The 10,570-nt window shown below is 32.9% G+C and overlaps 1 protein-coding gene across 1 annotated transcript; it reads left to right on the plus strand.

Annotated features, from left to right (window-relative positions):
* The first annotated feature begins 782 nt into the window (after positions 1 to 782).
* On the plus strand, positions 783 to 9,180 carry LOC111406123 (putative expansin-B2). Its single transcript, XM_023035342.1, is given in 5 exon segments — positions 783 to 921; positions 924 to 965; positions 1,156 to 1,268; positions 1,489 to 1,682; positions 8,976 to 9,180. Coding segments are annotated over 5 exon segments (693 nt in total).
* Positions 9,181 to 10,570: the final 1,390 nt, after the last annotated feature.

Genomic DNA, 10,570 nt, shown 5'->3' on the forward strand with positions numbered 1-10,570 from the left:
GCATTTTTGAGAAGTGTTTATAAACGGTTTAAGTTATGATACATATAAATAAACGATGGATAATGTTAGGTTTGGTGACTCAAATGTATTAGAATTCTTGTTGATTTAGAATTTGATCAAGTGGAATCCTATAAATTGGTTGAGTTTTTTGAAGATGCGTGTTAGACTTTTACTTGGAAATGGGAATCTAATTGCATCTAACAAAAGGAGACAAAATCTTGTTGAAGTTGGGTCTCCTACTTGCAATATATTTTCTTACCTTTTAGGACTCTTCTAGGCTTGGGCCTATAAATACAAGGCTTCTCTAATCAATTTGTAGAGAGTAACATAGAAGCAGTATTGCTAGTCTGTCTTGTATTTTTTATACTGTTGAATTAATAAACATCGTTCCTCTGCGTTTATCCTTTGTGTTCTTTCTTTACAAATTAAATCTTGTGTTTTCATCGTGTGATCTTATTTACTTTGATATTGTCATTATCATCTCGTTTTTACAATCCGGTTTGGAATCAACAAGTGGTATCGGAGCTTCCGCGCCCAACAGATAAGAGGATACTATTTGTTATGGCTCCTTTTGAAATACATGGATAAAAAATGACCTGAGAAAAGTCATCATGCATTTTTTTGATAATCATTTAATCAAGTTGCAATTGTGCTTAATTTCCAAAGTTAGTCAAGCTGCAATCTTGACAACTGGAGCACTTCTCTTTTTCGGCTATGAATAACAGTGAGAGCGAGTGTTGAAGAATCATCAGTTTTTTAAGTGGTGACTTGAAGCTCAAAAAATGGCAAGTCTACCTCAATTCTCCTTGTCCCATTTGCTTATCTCCATTTCACTTGCTTACTTTTGCTTCTCCAACCTCTGCTTCAACTTCAAACCCAAACATTTCAATCTGTCTACCTAAGCCGTGCATTGGTCATCTGCCGTGCAACGTGGTACGGGAGCCCTGCTGGCGCCAGAAGTGATGGTACGTCGAAGATTAAATCTAATAAATAAGATTGTTCCCTTTTATGAAAATTATGTACGTAAAAGTGAATCCTATTGCAAGTAAGCCGAGCGTGTTGAAAAATTAAGTTTTACATGTCATCTATATATTTATCAACTTAGGCTTTTGAACGAGGTGATTTAACGCTTTAATGAACAACCACTGCATGCACGTGGAGCATGTGGATATGGAAACACAGTGTCACAAGCACCATTTCCTTCCCCGGTCACTAGAATAGGCCCATCCCTCTATAATTCAGTCAAGGAATGTGGAGCTTGCTACAAGGTATCTACAAATCAGGAGTTCCTGTCCTGTTAAACTTTCGGGATATATTTAGTACACAGTATTAGATTAGAGTGAATAATGAGGACAATCTTCTTTTAAGTTAATGACTCAATAGTTTGCGACTATACATAAAGCTTCCGACTATCCAAAAAACTTTGTCCTCCATTGGCTTCGCCTCTAATTCTAATACGTAATATATTCATTTTCTGATAATTGTTAGATAAAACGTACCAAGCACCATTCGTGTTCCGGCAAACCAGAGAAGGTCGTTATCACAGATTTTTGTCCCGGAGGCCCATGCGCATCAGAATCAGCTCACTTTGACCTAAGGGGAGCAGCATTTGGCTCCATGGCTATCCCGGGTAAAGAAGATAAACTTCGGGATGCAGGAGTATTACAAATTCGATATGCAAGGTTAGCTAACGGGGTAATGTGATGTACAATGAAAAATGATGCACGAAAATTTTGAAGAGTCTAGCGTTTTTATTTTGCACAATTTTTAAAAACTAAGTCCTTGTTTAGTAGAAATTAAAATCTAGATTTTTAATCACATATTTCATGAAATTCACAACTTTTCAATCACATATTTTATCAATATTTATCAAAATCTACTAAATTTTAATTTTAATCTCCACCGAGAATGAGCTGAAATTTAGAAAGGTTTCAAAAACTCAAAATATATATATATAAAAGAAAGAAAAAAAGTTTCATGTTTTTTTCTTTTAAACAAAGTTCATAAATTTAAAAGAAACTTTGAATAAAAAATATTTGTTGAAATGGTGGTCTTTAACTAGGAATACACTTGATAAGGTTTTTTGGCAAAAAGGTTAACAAATAATTTTGACTTTTTCCAGCGACACGTATGGATAATAATTTTTGTAGATGTCATAATGCATCAAGTTAAAATCTTGAATATTTGACTGGTTGTGTAATTTTAATATTTATTTAAGGTTAAATTTTTTTAAAAAAACAATATTAAAATTCATGACATAATATATTATTGTGCAATTATGTTTTTTCTAGAAAATCATTTCCACATCATTTTGTGTCATGTTTTTAGGGGGGGAAACAAAGTGTCGACGTTCTGTCACATTTTTGTTTTTGATAATTATAATAATCAAGCCTCAATCTCATCTCATCTAAAATTTCAAATTCTCAATATCAAAACTCAGCCTTGATCATTTCCATGGTAGGAGTTGAGCTAATCCCACCTACAATTGAACAAATCAACCAAGTGAGTGAAGGAATTAACTTGAAAAATGAAGGAACTCAAAAAGGGAAGAAGAAAGAACTAAAGAATAATATTTTTCCCTTCTGATTCAGCTCAGAAAACATCAATCCAACACCACAAAGGCAATACCAATTGGAGATTTTTCAATCACAGAGACAGAGGCACACGAAGGCACACAAAGGCAATGGCTGGTTTTCTACCATGCACAAAGCAGAGGCTCGTTTTTTGGTGAGTAGAGAAAGTGAGGCCAAGAGTCCAATTTATAAGAAAAGGAAAACAAATTTCCCAGAAATAATCAACTGAGATAGAGTTGAAAAAAACTGAAAATGGTTACCAAAGATAAGGATAATATAACCATTGCAACCATCTAAATCTCACGTGATTTAGAATTATCTCCAAAATTTAGGTATTGAGCACCTAGCCCAATGAGTTGATTTCCTTTAAATACCCAACACAATTGGGTTACATCAATTGTGGTGTAGATTTATAATTCTTCAATCCTGGGCTTATAGCCTATGAAATTAAACGGGCCTCGATTTTTCATCATTGCGTAGCTGATTTGGGTATCACTTACTAAAATGCCCAACAACCTCACCTTGATGCCAAATCAACCTGTAAGTCAGATAAAATAACAAATAGTTTAAGGAAAGAGACTTACAAGTTTGTATCGATGTTTATAAGATCAAGGCAGCTTCTAAATTTTACCAATGGGAGCACATTAGTTCCCATGTCTGCAAAATTATATTCTAAAAGGGTTTTCTCAAGTTTTACCAGTTCTTGAGAAAATATATCTCTAATGAAATGCAATCTAGCATCTATATGCTTAGTACGTTCATGAAAGATAGAATTTTTGCATAGGTGAATAGTAGATTGACTATTAGAATATATTGTCACATTGTCATCAAAAATACCAAGTTCATTTAATATAGCTTTAAACCACACAGATTCTTTAAAGGCTTCAGTAGCAGCAATATATTCTGATTCAGTAGTGGATAATGCAACAATATGTTGAAATTGTGATTTCCAGCTAACAAATGAATTTCATAAAGTAAACATGTAGGAAGATGTAGTTTTCATATTATCTCTATCACCAGCATAATTAGCATCAATAAAACTTTTTAATTTTACCTCTTCAATACTAAACTTATATATCAAGCCAGTATTGCAGGGTCCATTCAAATATCTAAACAATCATTTTAAAGCTTCCCAATGTTTGGGATCAGAGTTGGACATATACCTGCTAAGTGTACTAGCAACAAAGGCTAAGTCAGGTCTAGTACACACCATTAGAAACATCACAAAATCAATGGCATTTATATATGGAATTTTTTTCATATATCCTTCTTCCTCTTTATTAGCAGGTGATTGTTCTTTCGATAATACAAAATGATTAGCTAAAGGCAATTTAATAGGTTTGCATTCATTCATGCCAAAAAAATTTCAAAATTTTCATATTATATGGAGCCTGATGCAAAAAATAAAATTGAATTAGACGTATCTCTTTGAATTTCTATGCTTTAGATTCTTTTAACGTTACCTAAGTATTTCATATCAAATTCATTACTCAAAGTAATTTTTATATTATTTAACAACTTCAAATTGGGACCAATCAAAAGCATATCGTCCACATATAGCAACAAAAACATACAGTTATTATTATTTGCATTACCTTGATAGTATAAGTAATGATCAAATTCACTCCTTTTAAAACCAACTGTTTTAACAAACGAATCAAAACATTTGTATTATTGTCTAGGAGAATGTTTTAGGCCATGCAAAGAGCATTTAAGAAAACACACATAATCAGTTTTTTTTTTTTTTTTTATTTTCAAAACCCATAAGTTGATCCATAAAAATCTTTTCATCAAGTTTTCCATGCAGAAAAGCAGCTTTAACATCAAGTTGTTCAAATTTCCAATTAAAAGATGCAACTAATGCAAGCATAGTCCTAATTGTGGTATACTTAACAACTGGAGAAAAGATTTAATTATAATCTACCCCTTCCTTTTGCGTGTAACCTTTGGCCACAAGTCTAGCCTTAAACCTTAAAGCCTCTCTTTTGGTAATTCCCTCCTTAATTCTAAAAATCCATTTACACTCAATAATAGACTTGTCTTTAGGTCTTGGGACTAATTCTCATGTTTGATTCTTATCAAGGAAATTTATCTCTTCTTTCATTGTTTTCACCCAATCCTGTAATTGTTCACTCCTCAAGGTTTCTTTATACATGTTTGGTTCCCTATCAACTAGTTCTTCATAACTAGCATAAGCAAGTTAAAAACAGACTCTAACCTTTGAGGTATCTTATATGTTCTTCTAACTCTGTCTCTAGTTAACTGGTAATCAGAAAAAGGGTTTTGCTCTCCTTGATATTCCTCTACAACCTCCTCTCTCTCTCTCTCTCTCTCTCTCTCTCTCTCTCAATATTTTCACTCTGATTATCTTCTAATTCTGGATTTTGATGCTCCATCAATTGAGATGGTGGGGTTTTGAATACTTAAAGGCCTTAAATCCACTTGAGATTCATCACTAGTGTTTTCTTGCTATTTTTTCTCTCAAGGTGTCACTTTCTGATTTTAGACATGACATTTCAGATTCATTAAATGTAACATTACGAATTATGATGATCTTAACTCCAGTTTGACTTCTATCCCAATGCCTATACCCATTAACTCCTTCAGGGTATTCTAAGAAAACGCATTTCCTAGCTCTGGGTTCTAGTTTTCCCTCATTTTGATGAGAGAAAACAGTACAGCCAAAATTTTTAACACAGTACAGTCAATACATTTACCATACCATTTTTCATGTGGAATATCACCATTTAATGAAATAGAAGGTGTCAAATTAATCAGATAACACATAGTCATAATAGCTTCAACCCAAGAAGATTTAGGAATACCAAAACTCAACATCATACATCTAACTTTGTCAAGTAAAGTACGATTCATACATTCAGCGAACCAGTTCTATTTTATGTCTAGTAATTCCACATTGTTCACACATATCATCAAAATCTTTATTACAAAATTCTAATCCATTATCAGTTTTTAGATATTTTATCTTTTTGCTAGTTTGAGTTTTAACTTGCAATTTCCATATTTTGAAATTTTTAAAGGTTTCATTTTTATCCTTTAATAGATAAACCCACACTCTACGAGAATAATCATCAATTATGCACAAAAAATATCTATTATTACCCATTGTAGAATTAGTAACATGCTCCCATAAATCAGTATAAATATATTCCAAAACTTTAGTAGTTTTGTGCATACCAGATGAAAAAGATGACTTATGATGTTTACCAAGGACACAGTGATCACAAAAGGCATATTAGACACACAGTCTTTTCCAAATACACATTTATCATTTAGCAGTTTAAGTTATTTAATACTTATGTGGGCTAATCTACTGCGCCACTTTTGTGTGTCATCTGTGTTGGTCAAATTTATAGAAGAAAGTGAATTTTTAATAATTTCAATTGTAGTCATATAAATACCGTTTCTTTTAATACCTTTACATGTGACAAAAGCACTCTTAACCATTTTTAACATGTTGTTTCCAATTTTACCAGAAAAACCATCAGTTTCTAATGCTCCTACCGAAATAAGATTTTTAGCCATTTCAGGAATATATCTGACTCCATGTAATTTAAGCACATAACTAGTGTCAAATTTTAATGTGATATCACCAATTTCAACAATTTTATATGCAATTATTGCACAAAAAAGCATGTCCACTTTCAGATTCTTATAAGTTTTCAAACCAGGTTTTATTTGATGAAACAAGAAATGATGCACCAGAATCAAGTATCCATCCATGTAAATTTGATTTCACAGTCAGATTTACTTCAGTTGATTCAAAGTTTAATAACAAATAAACTTCACAACATTCATCAGAAGAAGTAATAACATTTGCCTCATCGTGAACCTTTTTCTTTTTGTTTGTTTTTCTCAACATAACAATCTTTAATGAAATGTCCAATTTTACCGCACCCATAGCATTTTATACCTTTAGTTTTACTTTTTGACCTAGGTAGACTTCTACTTTTCTTTTTACTACCAGATGCGTATCCACTTGGGATATGGGTTATCACAAGTCCTAGATAGAGACCTACCTCTTATTATATGAACCTTGCCAATTTTTCTCTCGACTCTCTCGGCTCGTATTTTCATATCCTTTACTTTTTAACGAGTCTATGACAATTTCGGCAGTTAAAGTATCTCTCCCGTATTTAATAGTGTTTTTAACTTCTTTATAAGTGTCAGGGATAGCATTTAACAAAATAATTACCTTATATTCTTCAGATACTTTCTCACCATAGTTAGTGATATCTTGTACAAGTGTATTGAAGACATCCAAATTGTCATCCAAATCTTTTGAAAAATCGATTTTGAAGCTAAAAAAGCTTTCAAGTAGAAAAAAAAATTTTGGAATGGATTTAGACACATAAAGCTCCTCCAATTTTTCCTAAAGTTGTTAAGCTGATTTTAATTTACCAACCTTTCTTAATATCGCATCAGACAAATGTAAAATGATAGAAGTACATGCCAATTCATTCAAATTCTCTTTTTCTTCAATAGTCAAGTTTGTAGAAAAAGAGCCATCGTACGTTCGGCAAGACTCCGAGAAAGCTTCCGTAAAGAAGTTCAGGGGTTCGTGCGAAGTGTACCGTTGTTTCTTCAATCTTGAGCCCTATGTCCTATTCAAGCTCTCCTGCTCGATCGAGAAAAAGAAGAGTAGCCTCTCTAGAATCTGGCAAAGTCATTATCAATGAATTCCCGAGCTATTATCAACCAAGATATGCGATCAAGAGAAATGAGGAAGACTAAATAAGATTTGGAAATTGATTCTCTAACCTCTTTTAGGGACTCCTAGAGCAGTGGGACATTTATAAGGATGTGAAAGAAGGACTCAAGTGCAAAGATGCTTTCATTGTTAGAAGAATCACTCTCGACCAGACAGACCGAGTGGGTATGGTAAGTGATCCCTATGAGGAGTCTTCAGTCTTCACACTATCATCCAAGACCCTTTCCTCTTCCTTTCCTAACAAGAATACCTTTCACTTTTTGTTGCCAAATTGAAAAATCTCGTTTACCATTAAAGACACAACTTAAAGTGATGTGTCGACATTTCACCAAAAAATGCACAGAACACAAACTTAGATATGTAAAAGTCACAGGTCACACAGATTACACAGAGCAACAAAATTCCTATGGTTTCACAATAATACGCTATTCTAGAACCCCCAGGGTTTCGTGAGAATCAAGTTTTCAGATTAAAGGAAGAACTAGAATAGGAGTCTGAGTACAAGTCTAAAATAATACGAGATTAAAAAATGCAACGACGTTCAACAAAAAAATCTAAAGCGATAAATAAATAATTTCACTTAGAAAATTAAACAAAGAATGGCAAGTAATCCTAGGTTCTACCAACAAGCAATGGTTTCCGAGCAATAACAACCATCAATCCTAATGATCAACCCACACGATGATCTGTTAGTGTGATAATGTAAAGGTTTCAGTCAATTTACCAAAGCTAACTTATCTGATTCCATAAACTACGGAGATGCGGTTTTACTGCTTTAGAGCCGAGATTTTAGCCTAAAGTAATTCAGTAAATATATATGGCAATTTCGACCGTTGACCCACCAAGGGCAAAATCGTCCAACTTTTTTTGTGAAACCTGAAACAAAAAACAAACTATATCAGTGCGTTTAGAAGATCAAAATAAGCAAACTGTCTGAAGGAAGCTTGCCAGAATTCGTCGCCACGTGCCACCATCGGAAAGTCAAGCGTCGTCGTCAGAGGTCGCCACCTCTACCACGTGCTGCACTGGAAGGAGAGCCGCCACCTGCTAGTTCCATGTACATGCTTAGATTTTCATGCAGATCAATGGTTTAACCAAAATTTGAGATTGCGGGTTCGGCCTTCTTTGAAAATCGTGATCCTGTAGCTTCTTATCGTCAATTTCTAGCCGAATTTTGGTCGAAGCTCCACCACCACCTCACTCTGATACCAAATGTTGATTCTAATTCCACCTACAATTGAATAGATCAATTAGTTAGTTATGGAATTTGCAAAAAAAAAAATGGAAAGGAAATCAAAAAGGGAAAGAAGGAAGAACTAAATAAAATGAGGCCAAGAGTCCAATTTATAAGAAAAGGAAAACAAGTTTCCCAGAAATAATCAGCTAAGATAGAGTTGAAGAAAATTGAAAATGGTTACCAAAAATAAGGATAACATTGCAACCATCTAAATCTCACTTGATTTAGAATTATCTCCAAAAGTTGAGTATTGAGCACCTAGTCCAATGGACTAATTTCCTCTAAATACCGAACACAATTGGGATACATCAATTGTGGTGTGGATTTATAATTCTTCAATCGTAGGCTTATAGCCTACCAAGTTAAACGGGCCTCGATTTTTCAGCATTGCCTAAGGAATTTGGACATCACTTACTAAAATGCCCAACAGTAGGGTTGCATGTGATTATTCGGGGAAAACCATCATGTTCCGCGTGGATCAGGGGTCCAATCCCGAGTATTTTATGGTGATGATCGAGTTTGAGGAAGGAGATGGAGACCTTGCTAGGGTTGATCTTCAACAAGCATCAAGTAAACCTGGTGAATGGTGGGAGATGAATATATTAGAGAGAGAGATATCTGTTGTACAATATATGTAGCTTCCAATGCATATTAGAGCAGGTTTGGTTGGGCTTCTGCTAAAGAAGAACATCTTCTTCTCGGCACTATCACATTATGCTTTCTACTGGCCGATAAAAGGCTACTTTTGAGCTAAGCAAAACATATATGCTCTTAATTGAGTGAATGAATGAAAGATGTCTTTTAATGTCGTTATATGGTTTTAAAGTGAAAATTGCTTTCAATGAACTCTGTTTTATTACAATTAAATACTTTATTTATGTTTTAATATTAAGTTCGTGTTTTGTTCAACTCTATTTGTTTGTCATAAGGAAAATTTACATCAATATTTCTGCTATGTGAGCAAATCATATATTGACACAAATTCTTAACTAATGTATCGCCTCAATTACTTTTTTTAAGCTCACTGATATTTGGAAAGAGTGTCACAATAATAAACAATGTATTAAATGTTCAAATTGGTGGTAAAAATAATTAAATTGATCAATAAACACAAAATTTGTGAGGCGATCCAATTCATTGTGAGGTTATTTTAGATTTTTAGTACTTTATATATATATCGGATTGGTTTTTAGATCCATTCTCAATTTTCTAATCAGTATATTTGTTTTTTTTTTTTTTAAATGTCTCCCTGAAAAAAAAAAGTATTTATACAAAGATGCAATCATCAAAAATGACTCCAGTGCTCTTATTTTAAAATATCGTCCGGGCAAATCTAGGATAAATAAAATAGAAAAATTATAGTCTCTAAATAAACTAAAATTTGTAGTCAACTTTTGCTATGCATTTTCATAAAGTAATTATACCGTAAATGTACAGTGTCAAGTTTTATAATATAACAATTGAGCTAGGATATCGAACCCACAGAAATTGATATTTAATTTTCACAAAGTACTATAATTGTGTAGCTCTTATTTTATCTAGATGAATTGAATTTGGAATTAATGCTTTTAATTAAGTTAATGTGATGAATCTAGTAACGAATTCAACAAATAAATGCATGCTAGAAGAATAATCCAGAGTGAGAAAAATCCTAGGATTATGATTTCACCTAATTATCAAATATGATTCTTAATTATATAATTATTTCTAATCAATTTTTTCAAATTTATAAGCAAGAACCCTAATTTAATTCTACTTCCTCTCTCGGGTATTGAATAAAAATTATTTTCTATATTTCTGTTCTAATATTTCTATTTCAAATTAAAATCTAGATTTTAAAAAGTTCGTGGTTTTTATGTGGAACATGGTTCAAAGATTCTATACTTAACCTATAAAATTTAGATTGTGTTATGCTAAGACCAAGCCACTTTCCCTCTCTCGAGTGCCAAAATATAATATCAAGTTGATTACATCAAATCCTAGTCATAGAATTTAGTTTATGATGGAAGTCATAGAAATAATCTAATT

Source organism: Olea europaea, chromosome 1, assembly GCF_002742605.1.
Source record: "Olea europaea var. sylvestris chromosome 1, O_europaea_v1, whole genome shotgun sequence".
In the NCBI taxonomy this organism is placed as follows: domain Eukaryota; kingdom Viridiplantae; phylum Streptophyta; class Magnoliopsida; order Lamiales; family Oleaceae; genus Olea; species Olea europaea.